Source organism: Canis aureus, chromosome 4, assembly GCF_053574225.1.
Source record: "Canis aureus isolate CA01 chromosome 4, VMU_Caureus_v.1.0, whole genome shotgun sequence".
Classification (NCBI taxonomy): Eukaryota; Metazoa; Chordata; class Mammalia; order Carnivora; family Canidae; genus Canis; species Canis aureus.
In genome coordinates, this window is record NC_135614.1 from 7,295,393 (window position 1) to 7,322,891 (window position 27,499).

General features: G+C 44.4%; 1 protein-coding gene and 1 long non-coding RNA gene across 10 annotated transcripts in view; one reads left to right on the top strand and one right to left on the bottom strand.

The window, feature by feature from the left end:
• The window catches only part of SLC35F3 (solute carrier family 35 member F3), a 462,095-nt gene extending 439,376 nt beyond the window's left edge, over positions 1–22,719 (bottom strand). For 3 of the 8 annotated variants that reach the window (XM_077894469.1, XM_077894462.1, XM_077894468.1), the window contains exons 1-2: positions 21,795–21,947; positions 21,120–21,349 (exon numbers count right to left, since the gene is read on the bottom strand). In XM_077894469.1, coding sequence (XP_077750595.1) covers positions 21,120–21,349; positions 21,795–21,847 — 283 coding nt within the window. In that variant the 5' untranslated portion in view covers positions 21,848–21,947. Of the gene's footprint in view, positions 1–21,119; positions 21,350–21,588; positions 21,669–21,794; positions 21,948–22,614 lie in introns of those variants that run through there. The other 5 variants (XM_077894463.1, XM_077894466.1, XM_077894467.1 and 2 more) reach the window with 4 other exon arrangements.
• Positions 20,630–26,920, top strand: LOC144312125 (uncharacterized). Of its 2 annotated transcripts, XR_013377566.1 has the most exons (4): positions 20,641–21,273; positions 22,589–22,794; positions 22,899–23,226; positions 23,356–26,920. It is a non-coding gene; the product is annotated as an uncharacterized LOC144312125 (long non-coding RNA). The 2 variants fall into 2 exon arrangements; XR_013377565.1 differs by having other exon boundaries at positions 20,630–21,273; positions 22,589–23,226.
• The last annotated feature ends 579 nt before the right edge of the window (positions 26,921–27,499 follow it).

The window sequence follows — 27,499 nt, forward strand, 5'->3', positions numbered from 1 at the left end:
CCTTACCTTCTTTTCCTTCTTCTCCTTTTGTCTTTCTGATGCTCTTTCGTTTTCCCATGCTAGTTCCTTCACATCCATATGTCTGTCCATCCATCCACTTTTTAGCCTAATTTTTTTCACTGACCATACCTTTCTTAGGTCTAATGACCCTTTTCTTGTCCCCCAGCATCTATCTGCTCTGATTGTTGGTCCCAAAGTCCATTAGGGGGACAATTCCCATTGCTTATAATCTTGACAGAAGGCAATATTCTGAGCCTGCCTCCCACTGCAGCTTCCCACCACCTAAGCCAGGGGCACAAGATTCTCCAACTTTCTAGCATAGCCAGAGGAAGCTCATGTGACCCAGACTGAGCCAATCATTGCCTGTAAATCTTGAGCAAGCAAAGCAAAGACAGAGGACCCAACTGCAGGCTTTCTTCTTAGGTATGTGCTTTGCCATGGGCTCTGCTTCCCAAGTAACAAAGAATGGGAGCCCCATTCATGCCCACTTTTTAGGCCAGGCTATTTGCCCTCCTATGGTGTACATGAATCTTCAGTGCTCTTTAAAAATTACCTTTCTGCATATGATTAAGAGATAGTCTATCTTCTTCTTGTGAACAAGAACCCTGACTTATCAAAGGGAGCCATGGCACTGATTAATTCTTGTGTCCTGTACTTTGATAAGGAGAGTCAACCCAAACCTCTCTCTGAATTCTGGAAACTACTTCCAGATAATTGATGAACGCTGGTCTCTGTGGCCAATGGCCACAACCAGTGGCCGTGTCAGAATGTGAATATCATCCCCTTCCCAGCCCTCTCCTGCACCCACCATATGAGCCATCAACCTCAAACTCCATCACTTCTACCCCTCACTGTGTTCCCCTCTAGCCTGCCTTCTGCTTGCCCATTCACCTGGCCTAACTCATCACCTTCCTTTCTTCTTGCCTACACAACAGGATGTAGCTTCCAAACCAGGTGATGCTTTCAGCCTCCATTCTTTTTCTGGATAGATTTTCCCAAATGAAGATGTGACCCCATCACTTCCCTTTGCCAACCATGCCAAAAGCTCTTCACCTACATGAGAGAATCTCAAACCTGCTCTTCCAAAGCATCAGACTACTGTAACAGGACACTTTGGTGTGACCATAAAATAACTGATGTCTTCCAATTTGTAGGGGAAAAAAGCCTTAAACTTCACAATAGTGGGAAAGCATAGACAAAGAGCTGATCAGATGGGCTGTGAGTGTCTTTACTGCTAACTTGGCAGGAGCAAAGATATACAGACAGTCTTAAACGATTTTCTGCTTATCCTTTTTTAAATCAAAAAGGTATATCACATCTTGAATTTTAAATAGAATGGGTATCCTAAACCCTCTTCATCATTTAGTCTGCATTCAGCTACTTTCTATAGCCTGGCTAAAGCCTTTATTGAAGATGCCACTTTCTAAAACACCCTCATCTCCTTTTCTAAGGCTGGGTCCTCACGTGAGTGGCATACGAATTCATTTACGGCTTTTCCCTACCGCTTACTGTATTAAGGTGGGGTTCTTTATTTTTCCCTTTTCTATGAAACTTGGGGTGATAGAGTGTCTTGTTTTGATGTAGTGAACGTATCTGGTGCCAAACATTATAAACCACTGGACTCATGGGAGTTGATGGGAGAAGGGGTAGAGACTATTAAATGCTAAGTGGCAGGTATGGTTATTACAAAAATGCCAGAGTCTATAAGAAGACAGCGACACTGGATGGGACCCAACAGGGGAAGAATCACCTGCTCGCTCACCTCCTGCTCTCCTGTGCTGAGACGTGGGTTTTTATAATGACAGGCATGGACTATAAGACATTCAGCAATGTCACTTTGCTTCCTTTTTACATATAATTATCTAAAGATCAATAATGTTTCTTGAGACAGGTAGCTTTTGTCTTCACTAGGCCAACCTGGGACTCCAAGGAAGCCACAGCAACTAAGAAGGAAGGATTTCCATAAATAGTAATACTAAGAAACTCCTACCTCTTGGTAAGTTGGTAATGTTTACCAACACCAAAAATAAATACATAATTAATATTAATTTAGAACTTAAAACGAAGCTAGCATGTAGGAAGATTCAAGAAAATTTTACTCTACTCAAACAATGAGGAAGAGCTAGAAAATCTAAAAATTATAATATTTATTGAGCCTATCAGAAAGCAGAGGTCACAGGTCAAAGACAAACTGAATTCCAAAGAGTGACAAGTAGGGATGAAACACACCATCTGTCTTACCTTTAGCAGAACAGGGAAGAAAGAGGAGGCTTCCATCCCAGTGGGTAAGAAGAAATTAGCTGTTTTTAATGAATTCTTAAAGGCAAAGTGTAAACTAGTATGCCAATTTGCAAGAGTTAACAGTCTCAGACACAGAGGGAGTTTGCACCCACTCACAAGCTCTTACCCTGAGCCTCCACCAACTAGCTCACTAGGAGGACTGGGGGCATGGCCAGAGACATCAAGAGCCATTCAGGGTAGCATAGACTTGTGGCAGGTGATGGGGCTGCTAGGAGACAGGCATAGCACCCTGTCCACTTCCTCAACCCTGCCCTCCTACAAAGCAAAAGTCTTAAGCCATTGGGCAGCAAACTCTTTTATCCCAGAGCCATAGGGGAAAAAATCTATTGCCTCTGGTGTAGAAATAGGAGCAAAGGCAGCTCATTCTGTTGGTAAAATAGAAGATCACCTTGCCCCCACAATGCAGGTAAAGATCCACTGCTGCTGAAGGAGGGTTAAAATGGAAAACCCAAGAAAACCCAAACTCAGCTAAATTGACTCAACCTCCCACACTAATGGCCTGACAAAAAGATGTGTGCCCATGGGCATGAGTAATATATAACAGTCTACTCTGTGTACATGCCAGATCCAGTAGCCAATAGGATATTATGAGACACACAAAAAGGCAAGGGAAACCCCTACCCCTTGTCATGAAACAAAACAATTAATAGAATCATATGCCAAGACTACCAGACATCAGTTCTTTAAAGACAGGAACTTTAACATAACTATGATTAAATGTTAAGGCATCTAGTAAAACAGGTAGACAAACATGCATAAATAGATGGGCATTGCAGCAGAGATCTTTCTGGAATACAGTTCTTTCAAATGGACATGAAAATTATGAGGTAAACATAAAGTTTCTAAGAGGCATGATGTGATCCCATTTTTCACATGACTTTCTCATTAGGATGCAAGAAAGATACCTGGATCATTGCAACAAAATATCTGTGCAGATACAATTTCCTTTAAAAGGACAGGACACAGCTAGATTTTCATTGAAATGGCTTTTGCCTCTGTAGGAAGCTAGCTACTTTTGCATCAGAGTGGAGCATTTTAAAATTAAGTGGGCAGAGCTCCTATATGGGTGGCAAAAATAAATAGTCTACATGCCTGTAATATTCTATTTCATGATCTGGATACAGGAAACATGAGTATATACACTCTGTAAAAATTCATCAAATTGCATACTTAGAACTTATATTCGTTTCATTATGCATATTTACTCCAATGAGAATATATTTTAAAAATAGCTCATTAAAATATTTCAAGTAAGAATTTATTTTCTTGTCTAAGGGTAGTTTTCTTTTAAAGCAAATTAAATGCATATGGATTATACAATTCACCAATACAACCCATTTAGCTGACTAGTTATTATTAGGGAAATGTTCTGGAATACATAAGTGGGTTTGTGAAGACTTCTTTTAGGAATAAAAAACGTGGGGTACCTGGGTGGCTCAGTCAGTTGAGCACCTGACTCTTGATTTTCAACTCAGGTCATGATCTCAGGATCGAGGGATTGAGCCCCACATCGGGCTCTGTGCTGGGCATGGAACCTGCTTAAGATTCTCTCTCTCCCTCTCCAGTGGCCCCTCCCCCCTTTCTCTCTTTCTCTCTCTCTCTCTCAAAAAAAAAATTAAAATTGGAATAAGGAACTTAAGAGCACAGAAAAGATCTAGTAGCAGATATAATGGAAACACGAGCAGCAAAAATGTCTTAGAAAATTGGGAATGAGACATTGGTCCCTGGGCCATTCACTTTGCTTTGAAATCTCACTCAGGGAAGCTCATATGGGCAGAGACCACTTTTAATTTGAAAGATAAAATATGCACCCATTTAATAGCCTGGACATACCTGAACTCACTTAGCGGAATGCCCTGTATCACCTTTCTCGGCAGCATGTGAAGGAAGTGAATGGCTTACACAATCACGTTCCAAGGGAATAAAGCACTTTATGCTGAACTCGAGACCATTTGTTCCAATGGAGTAGGATGAAAGGAATGAATAGTATCAAAACCACAGATGATCTCTATGTGGTTTCTAAATGTGGTTGGACCCCCACCGTACCCAGGACACCATTCCCTCCAGGCTGGCCCCACCCCTTCTTAGCTCCTCTTCCCCTTTCCTACTCCTGGTCTCTGGCATGCTGTCTCCTGTTTTAGAGTCCTCAGATTAGAATACTTCCCAGTCCCTAGGTTTGGGAAACAAATCTTTTGCTCTACCCCTCTTATGTGAAAAGTGTGGTTGTAAGTACTGAATTTACTTTGTAATTTTTTAATTTAAATATCACAGGCTGATAGACTATATTTTTTCAAATGAACTTCTACTTCGCACCGGCAATCATCTGAAGACTAAAAGTCACAGAGATGATGGTATTCAACATTAAGGCCAAGAATAAGTTGGACTATTTGGAATTAGTGAAAGCATGGGAATTTAAATAAGGAGAAACACTCCAACTTTAGTTTGGGCCACTTCCTTCATAAAAATTCAAAATTAACATGGACAGAACTGGAGCACCTGGGTGGCTCAGTGGTTGAGTGTCTGCCTTTGGCTCAGGGCATGATCCCAGGGTCCTGGGATCGAGTCCAGCATTCCTCTTCTCCCTCTGCCTGTGTCTCTGCCCCTCTCTCTGTGTCTCTCATGAATAAATGAATAAAATCTTTTAAAAATGGACAGAAATTCTAAGCTGGCCAACTGTGCTTTACCATTCTTGTACGTCCTCTATCATCTGGAAGAAAACTAGTAAGCAGAAATAAAATGGCAAGGAATGGTACAGAGAGAAGGTCATACACAATATCCCTTTTATTTTTACTATGGTCTCAGTGTCCTTATTATGTAAACAGCCAAAACCTATGCTTTTCTTTAAGCATACCTTCTTCAGAACTTCCAGTGCAGTAAAGCAGTAGGTAAATTAGTGAATTGAATATGCAAAAAGAGGAGGCAGCATTTCTACAAAAAAGGGAAATGAGATACACTTCTCTTTACAAACATCTAGATGTCTAAAATAGATGGGACAATGTGTAAAAGTTACCTACCCAGCTATTCAGGATTTCAATGAACAGCAAAAAGGACTACAAAGGAACCATAGTGCTAATTTTAAGTTGTGATTTCCACGGGTCCTAGATGGTCATCATCCTCCATAAATAACCTGATTCATCCAGGGACCAATGTCTCTCTATGGCTATAAACAACCACTGTTTATACAAAGATTTTTAAATTGAGGTATATATAAGGTACAGCAAAGCACTTGGTGACTTTTTATATGCATGCACACCTTTTGGCATGCATAGGCCCTGCCATCCAAACTACCATAGAGAATATTTCCACCATCCCAGGAAGAATGCTCCCTCGTGACCCTTCCCAGCCCACACACCCTACATGTAACCACTCTTCTGACTTTAATCACCACAGATCAATTGTGCTAATTTTCGAACTTTATATAGATGGAATCATATAGTATGTTGGGATAAGAAGCACATAATGATACAATGAATGAATTGTTCTATAGTCCCAATGCCAGCCTTCTAACATCCAGAGCTTCCTGAGTGGAAAACTGTAATACCTTATTTACAGTGAGAGAGAAAATTGAAAGATAATCATAGCTAACTTTGCCCCAAGATTTCAAAGTTAAGTCCTGCTGCAAAGCACAGAAGAAGGGCTGAGTCCTTCTCAGTTCAACACTTGTTAAGATGCTCCCAGGGACAACTCTGTGCATTAGGATCTGCCCGTGGTAGGATAAAGCTCTCCAGATCAGGGGGTGCCGGAGCTTCCTTTATCAATTGTTCTCAAAGGGGCAGCTCCCCAAAGCTGGTTCTGTCAACAGCCTTTCAAACTTTTTCCATTTCTACTCTCCCCTCCAAGAACAGCTTCATGCCAGAGTCTTCTATGGAAAACACCTCCACAAAGCTGCTCACCATAAAGACCCACTGAGATTTCAAGTGGCTACAACAGTGGTGCAATTTCTTTCTCAGGGAACTTATTCAAAGCCTTGTAATCATCTTATGGGAACAACAAAACCCGTGGTAAGTCTCCAGGCCATTCCTTCTATCTGTGAAAGATGTAACCCAAAGACAGGTGCTCTTATGGCCCAAAAGTAATCCTCATATTCTTCAAGGATTTCACTAGAAACCTAGGTTATTATTCTCTTATTTTTCAGAGCTTTGAAATGCAAACACCACATATACCATGTTTTAGTGTTCAACATAATCAAAGAAGATTTAGTCAGTATATTTTTGGTCAGTATACCAAATGAAATAAGAAAATGAGGGGTGGAATCAAAAGAGCTCTCTAATCCATGTGTTTCCCTTTCCGGGGACTTAGTATCAGAGTGGAGTTGCATAGGCTTTGTCCACTACACCACTACATACTGCAGAGGTGATTCAGACTGGGCTAATTTTCTAGATAGGACACAAATCTGGTTAGCCTCCTAATTTTTTTTTTAACCTCTATAAACATTCATTTGGGAATACATGAGTTCCTCAGCTGTTGGAGAGAAATCTTAGACTCCTCAAAATGTTATGCTGGTAGGGACTGAGGATGTAATCTTGCCAAATCCCTTCATTGAACATAAGAAGTAAGGGATAGCCAGGCTGGATAAGGGACCTGGTCAATGATACCCCGGTTAGGAAATAGAAGAGCCAAGACCAGAATCCAGATGTATCCTCTTGTCTGGTTCTGTTTCTTTACCCTTGTGATAGACTGCTTATCAGCCTATTCTTTACTCTCTCTGTACAAGAGGCTGAAAGCAAGATGCTAACGGGACCAGCTCTCATCTAGGGGTTCAACTAGAGAAGGATGTGCTTTTCCACCAGCATGGCTGCTGGAAGCATTCACTTTCTAGTGGTTGTAGGGCTGGGAGCTCAGTTTTTTGCTGGCTGTTGGCTGGATACTGCCCTCAACTATTAAAGGCCACCTGCAGTTCTTTGCCATTTGGGCCTCCCACTGTTTCACTGAGGCTGGCAAGGGACAGAGAAGGTCTAAAGTCAGTTTCCTGTCTATGCAGCCCTGAAATTCCATCCCAGGGCACGTATCCAACAGATGTGAGTGCTAATATTCATCTGGGACAACTACAAAATGTTCACAGCTCCTCTACAAAGTAGCTGTCATCTCTCCTTCCTTGGTTTTAGCACATGTGCTTCTTCTCACAAGTATGGTCTGAGATTCAAAACCCCACTCTTGCCTTTTGCTCCATACCCTTTCTCTGACCTTGCACATACCTTATTCTGAAACCAATCAATTATTCCCACTCCCAGTGTGATAAATACTTTCTCCACACACTGTAGCATCTGGGCTTTCTCTATTCCATTGCAAATTCCAAAAAGGGTCTCCCTTTTCCCTGTTCTCAAGGAACAGATCTCTTTCTGAACACAGAAACCCTTGTAACTTATCAGATGGCCTCTGAAACTCGTGTGTTCACCTTGAAGACATGAACATTCAGACCCTAAAAGTAGTATTATCCCTGTGTGGTCTGTTCATTAGTCTGTGCTTTCATTTCTCAAGCTACTAAAAGCAATAATGATGCCTTCCTAGGGACCCTACAAGATGAGTTCTGCCAAGAATGGCAAATGGCAATTCTTAATCATCTGTAGCTTGCATGCGGAGCCATGGAAACCAGGAAACTAACTCTCTCTCTCTTGCTCTTGCCACCAGAGCATCCTTCTCCAGGTAGCAGCTGAAAGAACAATATCCTTGGGATCATCTGTCAAAAAAAAAAAAAAAAAAAGGCCTTCTCTCTATGGCCTCACCCTAATCCTTGTGAGCCAAGAGGAAAGACAAAGTGCTCAAGCATAAATGAGAGTTGGTCCAGAGAGGAATAAGATATAACCAGAGATGAGATGCCAGCATTCTTGAGTCTTGCCAGACTCAGCTCTGGAAACACAGTCTGCCCTACAGGCCAATGAATCCTTTGAAAACAGCCTGTTTTGCAAACTCAGATGCAATGCTACCCATCCACTCTCAAAGGCCAGTTGTCCCCGGATTCGAGTATGTTTTTATTTTATAGGGTACAAAGCTAAAGCATTTAGAGAAATGGGCTAGAAATCTAAGTATCTGGAAAAAAGTAGGTTTCCTTCATCAAAAGAATTCAGAAACCTGAAACACATCCCACATAGCAAAGAACACGTCTTTTTTTTTTAATTAAAAACCACCTTATTAAGGTATGAGTGACATAGAAAATTCTATACACATCTCATTAATGTATGCCACCTGATAAGTGTGGAGATGGGTATACACCCACAAAACCACCACCACATTCTTTTTCATAAACATAACCAGATGATGAGCACATGTGAGGGACCGTGACGCAGCTGGAGGTGGCAGAGGGAAACCAAAGCAAACACAGCCTTTGTGCCTTAACTTTTTTGGGCTGCTGTAATAGGCTACCACAGATCGAGTGGCTTATAAACAACACAAATGTATTTCTCACAGTCTGGAGGCCATAAGTCTGAGATCAGGTGCCAGTGTGGCTGGGCCCCGAGGAGAGCCCTTCTGAGGGCTCTCATATCCTCACACGGTACAAAGAGAGTGAGCTAGCTCTCTGTCTTCTTCTCATAAAGGCACTTCTCCCATTCTTGAGTGCTCTGCTTCATGAACTAATCACCTCCCGATGGCCCCACATCTCCCTTTGCCCTCCCACTAGGGGTTAGGATTTCCACATGTGAGGCTGGGGAGGGCGGACATGAACATTCAGACCCTAACACTTAGGCTGGGTACAATCTGGAAGGTGGTTCTGAATGCTGAGTGTGCCTGGAAGCTGCCTTTGAACCTTCACCTTCTCTGAGATGACCTGGCCAAGTTCAGAGAATCCTTCCTACTTTCTGGCTAAATTCTGATTCTGATGTGAGTCTAACCCAATCCTTTGAGGCCTGGCCTGTGCTATGCCACTGGCTGGAACAATGACATCTTTTACTTTGAAAATGTTCGTGTTTACAGAAAGGCTGAGAAGACAGTAAAATGAACACACATATACCTATCACTTAGCTTCACCAAATATTAAAATTTTGCCACATTTCAGTCACCTGTCATTGCATCTGCCTGCCTACCCTTGCTTTCGTTGAACTACTTGAAAGTATATTATAGACATAATGCTACTTTACGCCTCAATACCACAGTATGTTTTGTTTTATTTTATTTTATTTATTTATTTAGAGAGCAACAATGTGTGTGGCGGGGGGGGGGGGGAGGCAGAAAGAGAGGGAGAGAAGCAGACTCTGCTGAGTGCAAAGTATGACATGGGGCTTGATCCCACAACCGGGAGATCATGACCTGAGCTGAAATCAAGAGTCAGATGCTTCACTTACTGAGCCACCTAGGTGCCCCTAAATACCTCAGTGTCTCCTAAGAATAAGGACATTCCCCTGCATAGCCACACTAATATGAAGCTCAAGAAAAATAATAGTCCATAAAATAATTTTATAAACAACAGACATTCAAGTTTTCCCTACTGTCTCTAAAATTATTTATATCTATCTGTTGTACTGTGACTTAAAATAAGAAACATATAACACACCAAAAAAACAGACTTTTTAAAGAATTTATTTATTTATTCATGCGAGACATGGAGAGAGAGGCAGATACATAGGCAGAGGGAGAAGCAGGCTCCCTGTGAGAAGCCTGAGCCAAAGGCAGACGCTCAACCACTGAGCTACCCAGGTGTCCCAAAAACCAGATTCTTAACTATACAGAACTGATAGTTACCAGAGAGGTAGGAATGGGGGATGGGGGAAATAAGGACAAGGGTTGAGAGTACAGTGCACTGAGTAAAAGTATAGACCTGTTGATCACTATACTGTAGTTCTAAAACTAACACTGTATGTTAACTACACTGGGATTAAAAAAACAAAAGATATATATATTTGGTTTTTATTGCCATTTCTGGCACAGAGCTCCTGAGACCCTTGGAATTTCCTAAGTGATAGGAACAGTAAAGGTGAAATGAGTCTCTTCTGCTGTTCATTCATTCTTGAGAAGCCCCTCTGGGCCACTCTGAGTTTATGTTAATGAGGTGACTTCTGGAACTCCTCACGATGGGGGCTGGTTGCCAGGGGACCAACCAAATGTGAGGAGGGGGTTGGAACTTTGAGTCCTTGCCCCTCCAGGGCAAATAAAGGGGATAGATGTTGAACCAAGCACCAATGGCCAATGATTTCACCGCTCGCGCCTCTGTCTTGGGCCTCCACGATCACCCTGGAGGAGGGAGTTTGGAGAGCTTCCAGGCTGGCAGGCACATGGAGGTGCTGGGATGGTGCTGCACCCAGAGAGGGTAGGGGAGCTCTGTGCCCCTTCCCACCTGCCCTGCCCTCTGCATCTTTCTACTGGGCTGCTCCTAAGCTACACCCTCTTAAGATTAACTGATAATCTCATAAGTAACTCCTTTCCTGACTTCTAGGAGCCACTGTAGCAAGTTAATTAAACCTGAGAAGGGAGTTGGGGGAACCTCCAAATCACAGTCAGGAGGTTAGAAGCACCAGTGACAACCTGGACTTGTGACTGGTTTCTGAGGTGGGTACAGTCTCGCAGGATGGAGCCCTTGGCCTGTGGAATCCAATGCTGTCTCCATGCATATAACATTAGAATTGAGTTAAACTGCCAGATATCTAGCTGGTTCTGCAGGATTGTTTCCTGTGGAAAAACCTACTATATATTTGGTGACCAGAAATGTCAGAAGTAAAGCACTCTACAGAGAAGTTGCATGTAAAGCAATGGAAAATCAGTGTGTCTTTTTTTTGTTTTGTTTTGTTATATGGTCTTTCCCCCAAAAGCAATACAGACACCTATAGATAAAAAACAAGGCAGTCCCAGGGCACTGCTGCCAGCCTGGAGACAAGACAGCCAAGCCACTACGAGATAACTATTATCTTGTCACATCCTGGCTTCAGGTTAGATTCCAGGCGGCCAAGGGCCCTAGCTGCTTAAGTCACCTCCCTCACCTGCAGGAGCCACATCAACCAAAAAGCAGTAGAGAAATCTAGGACCCCAGGCATCGATTGGAGTAACCTTGGGCCACCTGCTGACCATCAGGGATTAGCAGTTCCAAAGACACACAGCCTTCTGTTGGTGCTCAGACCTCGCGTGCTCAGCATAAAGAAAAAGTGAGTGTCAAAGACAAGCAAGCCAGACAGGGGGAGAGAAGGGAGCACACGATGTCCTCCAACAATCTAAGTGCATCGTGCATCCCTGAATCTTAGATTCATCCACATGAGAGGAGGGAACCAATAGCGCAAGAAGCCGCTGAGCAGAACTCCAGATCTTCACCATCCTTGCGGTCACGTACAATAACAGTCACGGTAATCAGGACATTCGGATTTTTCTTAGTGTATAAAAGTAGAGCCGGCCATTAGAAACATCACTCCCTTCACAGCTACATGAATGCGAGAGTGCTGTGACTTTTAAGCTAAAGAGCCAGGGGAAGAAGTTGTAGAAAAGAATTTCTGTGGACACAGGAATTTTCTCCTGCAGGTACTGGACAAATGACACAGATGCAATGAGCAGAGAGAGCTGGACAGTAATCCCAACCCTTCTGAATTCCAGGCCCCTGTTTCTCTGCTTGGCCCCTACTCAGAGGAAGAAGAATGTCTCAGGTCTCAGGCCAGCTTACTTCAGCACTGGAAAGAACCAGAATGCCTGAAGCATACAGCATTAAGGGAGAAATGTACCGGGTTAGTGGCTTAATCTCATCAACCCTGTTAAAAAAATCTTGGTTGTTGCATGATTTCATGAAAGAGGGGAAAAAAAGCGTTGACTGGCTGGGATACATCAAATAAATGAAATAGAAGAACTCTGATTATGGCTGCAGAGCTCAAGCTTCCAAAAGGACAGAAAAAGAAGTTCACTGTGGCTCACTACCCTGTTATGAACCATTTCTCGTGCCTCATGCATTTCTCGTGCAATATCATGTATATAATACAGAGCTTAGTGTAAGGCTGCTCAATACTGATCCCAAATACCCCAAGGCACTTAGGGTATGGGTTATTAAGGTTAGGGAAACACCAAAAAGACGCATGTAGTAAGATGGCCCAAAGACAAGGAGAGTATGGGACTTTACAGATTGGTAAGTGTCTATCTTATTTCCCCACTGTATAATTTTCCAGAAAACTGTAACTACACCACCCATTTATGTTTATGTTAGAGATATGTATATATTTGCTGCCCTTTAGAAGCAGTGAACTATTTGATGTCCGAATGAGTGAATGGATGCAGGACCGGGTGGATGGGGGGTTGGGCTAGGGGTGGGGGGTGGATAGATACATATTCACGGTGAGTTCAATTGTTTGATCTGTTTGCAAACCATTCACAAATAAATGCCTTTGTGAGCAGTGTTTGAAATCCTATGCAGCGGTTTTCTGAAGCCTCTGCCCGGTCCATGGGCATCTCAGGAGGGAGTAGGTGGCAGTGGGGTCTAGTTTGAAAGTGACCCTTCCTCCACCTTTCAGCCACCACACTGAAAGTCCTCAATATCATCCGAGAGAATCCCAAGATACAAGGCAGGTTACAGAGACAACAAGCACAATTACACAGACACCAGTACCAAGTCTTCCTAATGTTTTCTAGAACAAATTCTAATTCCATAATTTTATTTACACATAACTGAAAACATACGCACCACATAAAATCAGATAAACACATAAAAGCTTTTGCATGTTAAATATTTAATAAAGCAAAATGCTGACTTAAAGTCAAAGAGTTTGGATGAGCCCTTGAAATCTGCTGCTCTGGATTATAGCATTTAAATAGTCTTCAAACTATTTTCTTCTTTAAAACGAAATGTACAGAGGTAGGGATTTCGAGTCCTTTCTAGGTACTGCACTCTGGTGTAATGCATTGCTCAATGAATAGTGTTTCTTCAACTCCCACATGCACATGGCATGAGAACATTGCAGAAAACCCAAGTGTTTTGTACCTCGCATTGTAATTATATTCATTTTTTTAAGAAGAGGACATCTTAATATACATTCATTGAACCTGAGCAGACTCAATTTTCTAAGAAGAAAAATAAGGAAGCAAAGTCCATCAAGAATCATCTCTCTTGGGCAGCCCCGGTGGTGCAGCAGTTTGGTGCCGCCTGCGGCCTGGGGTGTGATCCTGGAGACCCGGGATCGAGTCCCGCATCGGGCTCCCTGCATGGAGCCTGCTTCTCCCTCTGCCTCTCTGTCTCTATGAATAAATAAATAAAATCTAAAAAAAAAAAAAAATCATCTCTCTTCTCACCCTTGTGGATAAAGCTTTGAGGACATACCCAAATTTTTATTATACAACGCTGTTGCAAAGTAGATGATGAAAAAAGATAAAAATAATTTCCTAATAGATTCTTAGCTAGTCACGTATGGTAGATGATACATAGCGGCCTGACAGGCAGAAAATTTGAATGTCACAGAAAACATTTGTCAAAACTTGAACAGTGCTCTGAGAAGTTCCGTTGAATCTCTCGGTCTCAGGAGTTCAAAATAGCCTCTATTCCACACTGCAAATCACCTGAGAGGAGCAATTTATTCCCTATAATTCCTAATGCTGTCATAAGTTAAGGCTACCTCAAGCTACATAAAAGTGTGTGCCCATGTCCTAGGCAACTGTTCAAGGTCTTGTCACTGTCAGTAACGGAAAGAATTTACCATGTTCCTAATTGGACAAGCTCCTTTCTAGGCTCAGCAATAAGGTAAGGAAACAAAACTGGTCTATTACTCTATTGATCAATGCACACTTACCATTGAACTAAAAGACATCATGTAAAAAAAAATCAAAAAACAAATCTTCTCCATCCCCTTAACACAGGATAAGTAAACAATCCAGCTGAGGTTACTGAGTGCCTCTTTCTGAAGCTCTCCAGTGGCGGAGGCTCCATAATCTTTTTTATCTCAGCAGTCAGGACATGATTTCTTATTTCTAATGGAAAATTCTTTGATATGTATATCCAACGGAAAATTCTTTAGTATGGGCCTGACTAGAAGTCGCTCAGAAATATTATTCAGATGGGAGTCTGCAGTTTCAGGGAACAAAACTCAGCTTATGTTCACTTAGCACGAGGGGCTATTTACCACAGTGGTGTCTCCTGGAGCTCAGAGGATGAGCTGCATCACGACCCTGACCTAAGAGGGAAAGAGCACCCAGCAGGGAGTCCTGAAAATCACCACAGGTCCCTCTGGGTCACTCTGCACACCTGCCTGACTCTTCTATGTAGATCAGCCTTCTCTGCCTGCCATCCACACAGAAGCCAAAAGAGACCCTTCATAGCATCTCCTCCACTTGAAAGACCACCCTAAACTAGACTATAACCTTCAGATTTTAAGGTGGAATTCCAAGAGGGAAACACTGATTGAGTCAGTATGTGTCAAGAGTCCATGCCAATCTAATCCGTGGTGCCCAGGACGCAGGTGATACAAGTCTGGCTGCTAAGAGCCCACCCACAGGATGTGGTGCCAGACAGTGAAGGGCACCATGGAGAGCTAGGAAGACGTTCCCAAAGGTGTCAACTCCAACTGTTCTCATAAAGATATGTTATGGGCCTGTTTCACCTCTCCCTCCCCTGAAAATTGACTCTTGCCTTTAGAACACATTTTCAATTCCCACTGATCCATTTCTCTTCTTCCCTGGGCTCTGTTCATTTTTCCATATCATTTTTTAACATGAGCTTATCAAAACTATACTAAACATGCTGATAGGACGTTGGCTAACGTAAGCCAGAGGAGTGAGACTGCTTGTCAGTGTTTTCAGCTGAGTCAAGGTGAAGAGCCAGGACGGTGAGCAATGGAAGGCTCATTTCTTGACAGAGAAATGCAATCAGAAGTGCTCTATTCAGGATAATTCTGGAATACCCCACAGCACAGAAATGTAGATATATATATCAGCCGTGTGTGTGTATATGTGTGTACGAGACCTTCCATTGATACATTTAGCAAACATTTACTGCTTTAGGTGCCAAAGATACTCTGTTATTGGGGACTGGAGTCAGTCTAGGTACCAAGAGCCACACTGAGGACTAGAGATGCAGCCATGAGCCCTGCCCCCACAGGGCTCACCATCTGTCAGTTTCTGCCACACGCCTGAACCAGCCATGACAACACGTATATGAAGGGGCAGCACTGTGGAGCCCCTGGCAAGAATACTTCACCAGATTGAGATGGTCAGGCTCCCTGGAAGAAGTGACACTTAGCCTGGGAACTGAGTGGGTAAGGGGACAGGCATCAGTGGCCCTCCTGATGACACACATCACATGAATGGAGCATAATGCACTGGAGTCAGTTTCTGCTAGCAGACCAATTTCATCTTTGGCACTCACAAGTGGCTACAGCCAAGCCGTATTACCTTCCAGGGGTGGTGCCTGCACATTTCTGTGCATATGCCACTCATCTGCATGGAAGGCAAACTTCCCCTCTATCCATTTCCTGTGGCTTATTCCCCCTCCAGCTACTGAACCACACTCCCCACTGTGAGAAAGGACTCTCAAAGTACTCCTAAGCCTGTCTTCATCTTGTGTCAGCTAGCTTCAGGTTTCACTCTCTCCCTCTAGTCTGGAAGACCCAGGGGTGAGGACTATGTCACCTCTCTCTAGATTCCAGCACACACGCTAAGTGCTCAAAAAGTTTGGCGAATGAATAAATGAAAATAGAGGATTATTTAATATGCCAGGCAAAGGGCCAAATGCTGTATATACATTATTTCATTTACTCCTCATACAACCCTTCAAGAATGGTGACATTATCATTCCTCCATTTTATAGACAAGAAAAGAGAGGCTCACAGAGGTAAGTGACTTGCCAGCAGTGACAGGGCTCCAAAGGGATAAAGCCAGGATATGAAGGCAGCTGCCTGAAATCCATTTCATCTGCTTCTCCCAAGAACATGGGATATTGAGGCTGCCCTGCCTGCACTCAGGGCTACAATTCAAATGAGCAGCCTTATCGACACTGGGTAAAAATGCTTATCAGAGCCCAATGGCTCATCCACATGTTTATTAATTTTTTAACTCAACTAACCTGAATTTTTTCAGCTGCTTAAGGAATGGACAAATGTTCACTACTGATGTTTTAGATTGAGTGCCCTGCAAATAGAACCAGGAGAGATTTCTGAAGAACAATGACAAATCTCCTTGCTCTGGCTCTGCTTCCCTGGAGGTGAGAACATGAACCATGTGCCCTTCACAACCAGATGCAAAGGGTTAATACAACTCCCCCATCTATGACTGAAGCATAGTGGGGAGCACTGCGTTTCCCTAAAAGATAACAGTTCTGCTCTTTAATTCTTCCGAATCTCAGAAAACCATTTACTACATTGTTAACACATATTCGTATTCAGGAATAAACTGGACTCTCTGAAACGTGAGAAAATGTTATTTATGCTCGCTGCTCACTGCAACCCACCCCTGCCACCTCCAACTTTTCCTTTCCTTTAAAAATCTTTTCGATCTAGTATTTCAATATGCCAGGCTCCCAATCTAGGATAAACGTTTACAACCAAATTATAAATCTCTTACAAGTGGGTCATTTCTGAATTGCTGACCTGACCTTTACTATTTTGGGAGGACCTAAAAGAAGTTGCTCACCATGAGTTCAATTATACTATGAGCCACCGTTCCAGTTCTTGCTGGTAACGTCAGCAACCTATACTCACAGGTTCTGGCTGAAATAGCACACAGAGTAGAAAGATGGTTTTTCTCCACCAGCTACTTCCTCTTACCTCACAAACCCTTTCTGACATTTTCAACCTGGAGGATCCCAAAACATGAGACTGCGTCATTACCAGGAGACTTATTTGGTGACCTCTTTCCCAGCTTGCACTATAAAACCTCCACCCCACTAGATGGATGGTTTTGCTCAGTAATTCCCGTGTGCCCAACTTTGGCTCAACTTGCCAACTGCAGGCCGGAGCGGGCTAGACATGGAAGGGGGGGTCATTTGGGACTAGCCCACCCTCCTCTCTACAAATGACTTAAAACTAAACCCATCAGCATTGTTTCCAAAAAATAAAATCATCTTTATCTGGACGTGCCAGCACCATGTGATATTAATAAATCTGCTCAAAAGACAGTTGTACCTCATTTTAAGCAATAAACATGATCACACACCCCTGACTAACTTATTCCTAAAAAGTTGCTTTACTAGAAAAATATTCAAGAACTCACTACTTGAATCCACCCATAGGGAAATCTTTTAAAAAGTACATCCCTGCTAACTGTAAACAGTGTATCCATTTCTTAGATGCATGCATTTGTTGGGTCTATGCTTCTTGACAAAGGCACATCTGTGCACATCTGTGCAGTGAGTCTCCTCTCTCATCACTGATCACTGTATTCTGGCATTTAGTAAGTGCTCCAGAAAAGTTTGTTAAATGAGTAAATGAAAATAAGGAGTAAGTGAAAATAAGCATTTATAAATGCCCTTCATCCTGCATAAGAGTCTCCATCTGGGATCCGTAAAGTAGGTTACTTCAATCATCTCTCTGCCAAAATGCCACTGGTCCCCATTGTGTCAGGTCCAGCTACCATTATACTGATGGTTTATTCCTGATTTTTGTTCCCCACTCCTCCCTAAGTGGTCTACACCAGAAAGAGGAGAAAACAAGGGGGCAGCAGAGGATACTCCAGTTGGTCATTTCTCTCCCACAGTTATACAAGATGGGAGGGGAAAGGAAGCCATTGAGAGACACCATGCACCTATGCACATTGTTTTGAATTTGAAAGTACTTTCTACAGGGTATCAATATCTGGTGAATGGGTACCAAATCATGTCAGCTGAAAAGGCAACAGGCTCTTTCAGAAGGTTGTTTATTCTAACCAAGCCCATCACAAAAACCTAAGAAGTGGTCCAGGAGGAAGGAAGACAGGAGGTCAGGAATCCGGAAGGCAGGCTTTTCAAGCTGGCACTACTGGTCAACAGAAGAGTTCACTTGGAGCATACATTTGGCATTGGGTTACCAGGGTTTCTTATCTAAAGGTACACTCCCAAGGGACGCGTGGTGTTGTCTGGAAACATTTTCCATTGTCGCAATGCAGGGGGACTGGCCCTGGAGTGCCAGAGGCCAGGGACACTGCTTTGCTCCCTACAATGCACAGGACAGCCCCCATGGATAAAGAATTATTCAGTACAAAATGTCAATAGCGTCAAGCTTGGGAAACCCTGGGCAAAACCAAAGCATGCCATCAGGAATTCTGGTCTAGTCTAGTTCTCTCTCCTGGAGGTCAGTATCTCAGACAGTATTCACTCACTCACTCACTCACTCACTCAACAAACATTTACTAAGCAACTGCTGTGGACCACCTGTTCTTTGGGCTCTGGATCCACTCACAGCTAGGAATCCAAGAAATCCCCCAAGAATACTGCCCAGCAGTGTGGTTCTGAAACATGGAATGTGGAGTTTGGAGGACTTAAACCACTGATAAGAGAACAGCTTGACCCCTCCGGCTTGCTGGTTTCTACTTTAATTCTCGGCTGACTGCTCCACGCACACCAACCCTCTCAGACCCAGTGGCCTTTAGGAGTTTTTTTTTTTTTTTTTTCAACAATTCCTTACAATAAGTCCCTTGTCTGGCTGGAAACTTGTTCATCTCATTGATTGGGTAGGAATTACTGAGCAAAGGTCATTTCTGCACCATTGACAATTACCTCATTTACCTTAGCCACCCAAAATAAAGACCAAAAATGAAGAATGAATACATGGTTATTCTAGTAATGTTTGCTGCTACCAAGGGAGCTCACTTGCACCTGTCAAATAGAAATCCTCACTGGCGTCTCCTTCAGTAGAGACACAGAAAAGCCACTTTGAAAAATGGTCGAAAGGTGACCTAATAAAACCAAGGATTAGGCGTGCAGCAGCCCACAGCCTGCTCTGCAGACCATAAGAATAATATTTATTCTGAAATCATCATGTCTCCCAGCTTGCTCAGTATGATTAGTAACCAACAACAGAAGAACTGATACTAACATATAGACAAGCCTCTTTTCTTTCTGCTCTGACAGAAATAGCAAACAGCCAAAGGACAGCCCTAAAATGTCTTTGACTATATTAATAAAACATTAGCTTCTCTAAATTTAAACTTAAAATCTAATTAATTCATCAAAATGTCAGTTGTCACCTAAAGCATTTTAGAAAAAAGGAGCTACACTGGAATAAAGAAGAATCTTCATAGGAATAAGAAAGAGGGGAGTGAGCTGACTTTACTCAATCACAATGATCTCTGTAGCCTTGTCTGTTAATATTAACATTATTCCTTCAACAACAAAGCTTCAGAGAGAGGATATTTAAGAATCTACTGGTGGTACAAGAAACTCATTTTCCATATGGCCTGTCTCCTGTCTTAATTATGAAGTGTGCTTGTACCAAACACAGTCATCACTGCTGTGGCTCCCTGCCTCCCTGCAAAGTCACAATCCCTGGTGAAATTTCTACAAAGCACATGGGGCTAGGTCGCAAATAAAATTACAATGATAAATTTTTGCTGATTTTAGGGACTAGATGATTCCACGAAGGCTGTAATTTACACCATCGTCTAAGTAATACTTGTTAAGTAAGCAAAGAATGGAACTAAGAAATCTAGGAAATTTGTGAGAGAAATTCAGCAAGCAGAAAAAGGAGCTGTCCTATCTTCACCTATAAGAGAAATGGTTTCCAATGGGTTTGCATTATTTTTGTACTGTTTCATTCTATGCCCAGTATTCTGCTGAAAAGAGAACTTGGTCCCTTGTGTTCCTTCTGGGATCCAAAGCCAATTTATTAGCTACAATTTTAGCAGCAGAAGAGATGAGAGGAGACACAGATAACCTTTTAAAGGTTTATAGAGTTAAATAAAATCACCACAGTCCCTTAAAAACAAGTAATGGCATGAAAACAAAACATTAAAATCCTATACCTGCAAATACCTTAAAAGTAACCAGCTAATTGCTAGCATACAGCTGACCTCTGGCTTGGAATCAAGGGTTTTGGAGAAAATAAGACATATTTTTAGAGCTGAATACGACTAATTCACAGAAGCCTGACTTTTTTTTTTTTCCTAAGGGCCAATAAACTGTTTCAATTTCAAGCAACGAAGGGGGAAAACGTCTCAAAATCATTAAGCTGTTAGTCTTTACTACACATGGAACGAAGCAATACTCCTTTCTTCACTGGGGTGGTAAACGGCAATGTTTCTGCTATGCCAGACGACAGGGATGGGGCCACCTAAGAATTACGGTTTTACAGTTAAAGGTACCTGGAGTTGGTTGTGGCCAACTTCTTCCTTCCAAGTGAGAGAAACAAATGCCCATCCAATCAGCCCTGCCGGCACAGGTACGATCTGTACAACCGATCCCAGCACTGCCAAAGCCATCAGCTGGGGCCCACTGGCAGAGAAAAGTTTCAGCTGCTCCACCTGGCACCAACCGTTTATCTCTCAGGGACCACATGCCATTATCTAGAATGATCCAGACAGAACCTCTACACCAAGGACAGATAAAGACAGGAGGCAAAGGGAGCCAAGGGGTTTAACATCAAGGCCCCAGAATCCTCCCCTATCATCAGGGCCAGGAGACAACGGGAAGAGTTAAAATCCAGGCCCGCAGTCTGCAGTCTCTGAGCCAGCTGAGCCCCACCCGGGGCGATAACACTTCGGATGGGGGGGGGGGGCACAGTGCAGGGGACACAGAGCTTCCAGTCTGTCTCCCCACCGCGACACCTGAGGAGCGAGGGGATTAGAGCAGAGGGGCGTGTGTGGGAAGGGGAGGCGCGTGAGAGAACGGATGGATCGGAGATTCCCAAAGGTCCTGGAGAACTCCGCTTCCGGGCTCCCCTAGAAGTTGCAAAGCTGGTTCTGTGTCTGCGGGCAGGGCGGCCGCCCCGACGGAGGGCGGGGGAGACGAGGCGGACGTGGGATCTTACTTTTGTAGCTCGCGGCCCAGGGCTGGTAGCCGTAGTAGCCGGTGATGCGCAGGATCCGCTCCTCGATGGACGTGAGCCCCAGCGGCCCGCTGCTGAGGTCCTCCACGGAGCGCGACCATTTCAGATCCTCCTTGATGGCCTCGTCCACCACCAGGTACTTGAGCTGCCGGAGCTGGGGGCTGATGTCCGACAGTCTCCGGGGGCTGACGTCCGGTGACCTCCTCATGCCACTGAGGCCGCGCGCGGGCAGGTGGGCGGGGAGGGAGAGAAGGGGGTGCCGGTGAGGGGCAGATTCCAGGGCGAGCCAGGGCGCCGCAGGGCGGGTGCGGCCGCAGGGCAGGTGCGGCCGCAGGGCAGGTGCCGCCGCAGGGCAGGTGCCGCCGCAGGGCAGGTGCCGCCGCAGGGCCGGCGCCCTCCCCTCCGCTCCCCTCCGCTCCCCGCCCCGCCCCGCCCGCCGCGGGCCACTCACCGCGGCGACCCCAGCAGCCTCGGCGTCGGGTCCCGTCTCCCGCTCGCGGCCCCGGGAGCCTCGGGGCAGCGCCGATCGGGGCGACGGAGGGGACGCCCGAAACTTCCCGAGCAGCTCCGCCGCGCGCCGCCCCTGCCCGGGCCCCAGGCCGCCCGCCCGCCGCCCGCCCGCCGCCCGCCGCGCCCCCGAACCCGGGCGCTACTCACGCGGCGATGCTTTTGCCCCTGGGCGCGCCGCCGGGAAACTCTCGGATCCCCATGGGCAGCGGCAGCCTGGCTCCGGGCGCCCCCAGACTTGAGGCGGAGGGGCCGCGCGGGCCCGAGCCGCCCGCAGCCGCGGCCCCGGCGAGGTGGGCGCGCTGCCCGCCCCCCGCCGCCCCCCGCCGCCCCCCGCCGCCCCCCGCCGCCCGTGCGCGCCCGCAGCGCCGGCCCCGAGCGCCTCCCCCGCGGCAGGCGGCGCGACGCGGGCGCGGCGGCTCCCCGGCTCCCGGCTCCCGGCTCCCCGGCTCCAGCCGGTCCGCGGCGCTCGCTGCAGCCGCCGGCGGCCGGGGCGGGGCGGGGCGGGGCCGGGCGGGCCCGGGCCCCTCGCTGTCGCCGCCGCCGCCGCCGCCGCCCAGCACACGCGGGCGCGGGAGCCGCGGCCCCCGGGAGAGCGCCCAGAGCTGCGTGCGCTCTCGAGGCACCCGGGCGGCGGGAGGCGCTCGGCCCGGAGAGCCGCAGCCAGGCGGGGGCGCTGCTGCCCCCTTCGCGCTGCCGGCTGTGCGCGGGGCTCGGGACCCCGCGGCAGCGCTCCGGGCCCGGGCTCGGGGCGCGCTGCTGCTGCTGCTGCTGCTGCTGCTCCTCCTCCCCCTCCTCCTCCCCCTCCTCCTCCTCCTCCTCCTCCTCCTCCTCCGCCTCCTCCTCCCCGCGCCCTCCCGCGACTTGTCGGGTCACTCTGCTCCCGGCTCCCGGCTCCATCAATCACTTTCTCCCTCTAGCTCCTTCTCGTTCTAAAACAATAGGCAAAACTACTTGCAGAAACAGAAACCTGGTTCCGTGTGCACGAAAACGCTGCTCCAGACAGATGCCAAATGAAAAGTAGCGTCTCCTCGGCGGAGCCGAGCCCCGGGTGGTGAAAACGAAGGATTGCGCTGTGGGGCTAGTTCAGTGGGGCCCGGCCCTCAGAGGGCTTGCCTTCTCGTCGATGACGACGCAATCACTAAATCAGGTCTGTCTCCTTAGATTTCCATTTTACTTGGCCTCTATCCGTTTTTCTGTCCGCAAGCCATTCCCTCCAGAACACCTCAATACTTTCTTATTTTTCTGTTACAGAAAACAACATAGGCTCATTGGGGGAAATTTTAAAACATAAAGAAACGTGTAAAGAAAATACTCATCGTCCAGCTAAAGATGACTGCTTTGAATTATAAGTGTATTCCCTTCCACTCTTTTCTACCCGTATAAAATACATTTTTCGCAAAATCAGAATCCAATTGTACACACTATTTATTGTATAATGTTTTATACTAAAATTCTGTTGTGTCTCCGCAAACTAGGAATAGAAGGGAACTTCCCTAAATTAGTAAAGGACATCTACAGAAGCCGACAGCCAATACCGGATTTCACGGAAAGGAACTTCCTGAGTAAGATCAGGAGAAAGGCAAGGATGTCTCTTCCCACTACTCCTTTTCAGTATAGACTGCAAGTCCAACTAATATAATCTGTAAGAAAAGAGAATGAAAGAGTGTATCTTTTGGGAAGGAGGAAATAAAACTGTCTTTGTTCACAGGTGACATGATCATCTATGGAGAGAATTTAAAGCAACTGAACAAAAATTAACCTGGAACAAGCCTTGGTTATAGCAAGTTTGTCTGATACAAGATTAATGTACAAAAGTCAATCTACTTTCTACATACCAACAATGAACAATTGGAATTTAATATTTAAAACATAATATCACCGACTTTAGCACACAGAAGTGAAATACTTAGGCATCAATATAATATGTGCAAGATACATATGAGGAAAATTGCAAAGCTCTGATGAAAACAATCAAAGAAGACCTAAATGCAAGATATCTCATGGTCATTGGTAAGAATACCCAATATTAAGATGTCCGTCCTTCCCAACTTGATGTACTGATTCAAAGTTATCCCAACCAGTCTCTCTGCAAGTTATTTTGTGGTTATCAGCAAACTGATTCTAAATTGGGCAAATTCTCATCTGAGCAAAAGACCCAGATTAGCCAACAAAGTAGTGAAGAACAAAATTGGAGGGCTGACAGTACCCAACTTCAGGACTTACTATAAAGCAACAGTAAATGATACCATGTGGGATTGGTGAAAGAATGGACAGAGGGATAAGTGGAACAACATAGAGAACTCAGAAACAGACTCATATAAATGCAAGCAAGTCATCTTTTACAAAAGAGCAAAGTCAATTTAATGGAGAATGGAGAATGTTTCAACAAATGATGCTGAAGCAGCTGGACATCTGGATGAAAAATTATGATCAGAAGCCTAAATATAAATTGAAAATACATAAAAATTATTAGAAAATAACATCAGAGAACATCTAGACAACCTTTGGTTTGGTGATGACTTTTTAAGATTTTATTTATATATTTATTTATTTGAGAGAGAGAGGGCAGAGTGAGTGACAGAGAACAGGAGTGGGGGGAGGGGCTGAGGGAAAGGGAAAGGGAGAAGCAGACTCCCCGCTGAGCAGGGACCTGGATGCTGGGCTCCATCCCAGGACCCTGTGATCAAGACCTGAGCCGAAGGCAGACACTCAACCAACGGAGCCATCCAGGCACCTCTGGTGAAGACTTTCAACACAAAATCAAAAGCACGATCCATGAAAAAGTGCTGATAATTTAGACTTCATTAAAATTGCAAACTGCTCTCCAAAAGACATAGTCAAGAGAATGAAATGACAATTCACAGAATGACAGAGAATCTGCAAAAGCCATATCTGATAAAGGACTATTATCCAAAATAAGAATACTCAAAACTCAACAATATGAAAATGAACAACCCAATTTAAAAATTGGCAAAATATCTTAACATACATGTCACCCAAGATGATATACAGATGGCCGATAAGCTTGTGAAAAGATTCTCAACATATGTCATCACGCAATTACAATGTAAGACAATGAGTGAGATACCACGGCACACCTGCTAGAATGGACAGAGTCCAAAACTCTGACACCATCAAATGCTGTTGAGAATATGGAGCAATAGGCTACTCTCCTGTTCACTGATGGTGGAAACGCAAAAGTTTTGCAGTTTCTTACAAAACTTACAAAACCAAATATACTCCAGCAAACTCATGCTTTGGTGCTTTTGTAAATTAGGTTGAAAATAGATGTCCACACAAAACCTGCACACAAAAAAATCATCATTATTAATAATTGCCAAAACATGGAAGCAACAAAGATGTCCTTCAATAGGCAAACAGTATGATACATTTGTACAAAGGTACATTAATGAGCTTTCAAGTCATGAAAAGACAGGGAGGAACCTTACATGTATATGGTCAAGTGAAAGAAGCCAACCCAAAAGGTGATATACTATATGATTCCCACCAAATGACAGCTACGGAGACAGTAGAAAGATCAGTGGCCACCAGGGGTTCCTGGTAGGGGGAGTAGTGGTAGGAAGGGAGGGATGAATGAGTGTGCACAAGTTGGGGGGTGGATTTTTAAGTCAGTGAAACTATGAGTGATATTATAATGGTGGATACATGCCATTTTAATATCATTATAATAATTTGTCAAAATCTATAGATTGTGCGACACCAAGAATGAACCCTAGTGTGAACTATGGACTATAGTGGTTAATGATGTATGTAACAAGCATACTACAATCATGCAGGATGTTGATGCTGGTGGGGAGGCTGTGTGTGTATGTGGGGGTGGCAGGGATTTGGGAACTCTGTATTTCTTCCTTAATTTTGTTGTGAACCTAAAATTGCTCTAAAAAAAAGTTTATTCATTTAAAAATTATGCAGCTTTCCAGTATCACAATATTTTCTAAAATATTACTTTCACCGTACACACATTTTTATGGCTGTTATGACCATAAAAGTAACAAAGCCATTGTAAGAAAAAAAGCAACAAGAAATACCTAGGTATATAAATAAAAACTTAACATCCTCCATAACTGTACACATAATTGTACATAATTTTTAACCTTTCTTTTGTGAAAGCATTAGGAACAACATGTTTCTCTGTCTCTCTCTCTCTCTCTGTCTCTCTCTCTCTCTCCATGAGCATGTGTGTATATTTTCTTTTTAATGCCTTCTTCTGGGGCAGCCCGGGTGGCTCAGTGGTTTAGCACCACCTTCAGCCCAGGTTGTGATCCTGGAGACCCGGGATCAAGTTCCGTGTCAGGCTCCCTGCTTCTCCCTCTGCCTGTGTCTCTGTCTCTCTCTCTCTCTCTCTCTCTCTCACGAATAAATAAAAATCTTTAAAAAAAATAATAATCCCTTCTTCTTTGGGACGAATCTTTTTTCCCAGTAACTGAAATATCTCATCTTAAGCCAGTCTTGGACTGCCATGAAAAACACTTCAACTGGTATTTCTAGAGTATCCTCCGAGGACCGCCTAAAGTCAAAATCACTCAAGACAGTTGTTTAAAAATGCTGACTCTGAATCATTTCTCAGTGTGGGCATGGGAACTCTCTCATTTCACTGAAATCCCCAGGTGGACACCCTCTGCACACTTTGCACACCAAGAACCAATCATGTAAACAATGCTTGAGGTTTTGTGAACTTTGAATCCCCCACCTTACTTTTACAGACACATTTACTGAACTCAAGGGAAGTTCTGGGCATAGTCAGAAGAGGACAGAGGCCACTCCCCATTTAATCATCACATTCTAGCTGCTGTAAATCAAGGCAAGATCTTTAACCTTTCTAAGGCTCCGCTCCTGTATCTGTGTAAAGGAGATGATCCTTCCAAGCTTCCTGCGAAGACAGAATGAGTTAAGACATGTGAAGTACTTAGAATAGGGCCTCACACGTGGTGAGGGCCGGTACTTAATAGATATGAGCTATTATTAGCAATGGAGCTACAGGTTGAATCATTTTTTTGACAGCCACATCAAACTGCTGACTCATATCCATGTTCATGTTGCTTAAAATCTCTATATAATGCTCACGTGTGCTAAGCCACACAATGTCCCCCGCACCAACTTTTATATAAATAGCATGGGGTTTGGAGTAAGATAAAATGGCTTAACTACTGGGTTCTCCACTCCCAGTTAGATAGCCTTGGGAAAGATCTTTAACTTCTTTAAGCCTCCTTTTTGCACATCACCCTCAAATAGTTATTAAAAAGATTAAATAAGTTCAAGTACATTCAGAATTTAACACAGGTTTTATGGGGTGCCTAGGTGGCCCAGTCTGTTAAGCGTCTGCTTTTGGCTCAGGTTATGATCCCAGGGTCCTGGGATGGAGCCCTGCACCAGGCTTCCTGCTCAGTCGGAGTCTGCTTCTCCCTCTACCTCTACCTCTCCCCCACTTGTGCTCTTTCTCTCTTAAATAAATAAATAAAATATTTAAATTCTCTTAAAAAAAAGAATTTAGCACAGGCTTTAGTGTTCAATAAATATTAGCCAGGACAATTATTATCACTTCTCTAATATTTACGCTGTCAGATATAGTCACTGCTGTGACATCTCAGGGTATTTGGGCTGGTAACTTTGTCAGCCACTGCAATCACTGCCCCCACCTCACCAAGTACTATGGGGCACCTCTCACCTCCATAAGCAGTCCTCTTTAAATCTTGTTCTGAGGTCTGTAACTGGTATTAAATACTTCTTCAGGAGCAATGTGATACTATATGTGCAGCTTCCCTTGTCGATATTAGGGCCAGCAAACTACCTTTCCAATCAGGTGTGGTGGTGAACCAGCATTATCCAGTAAA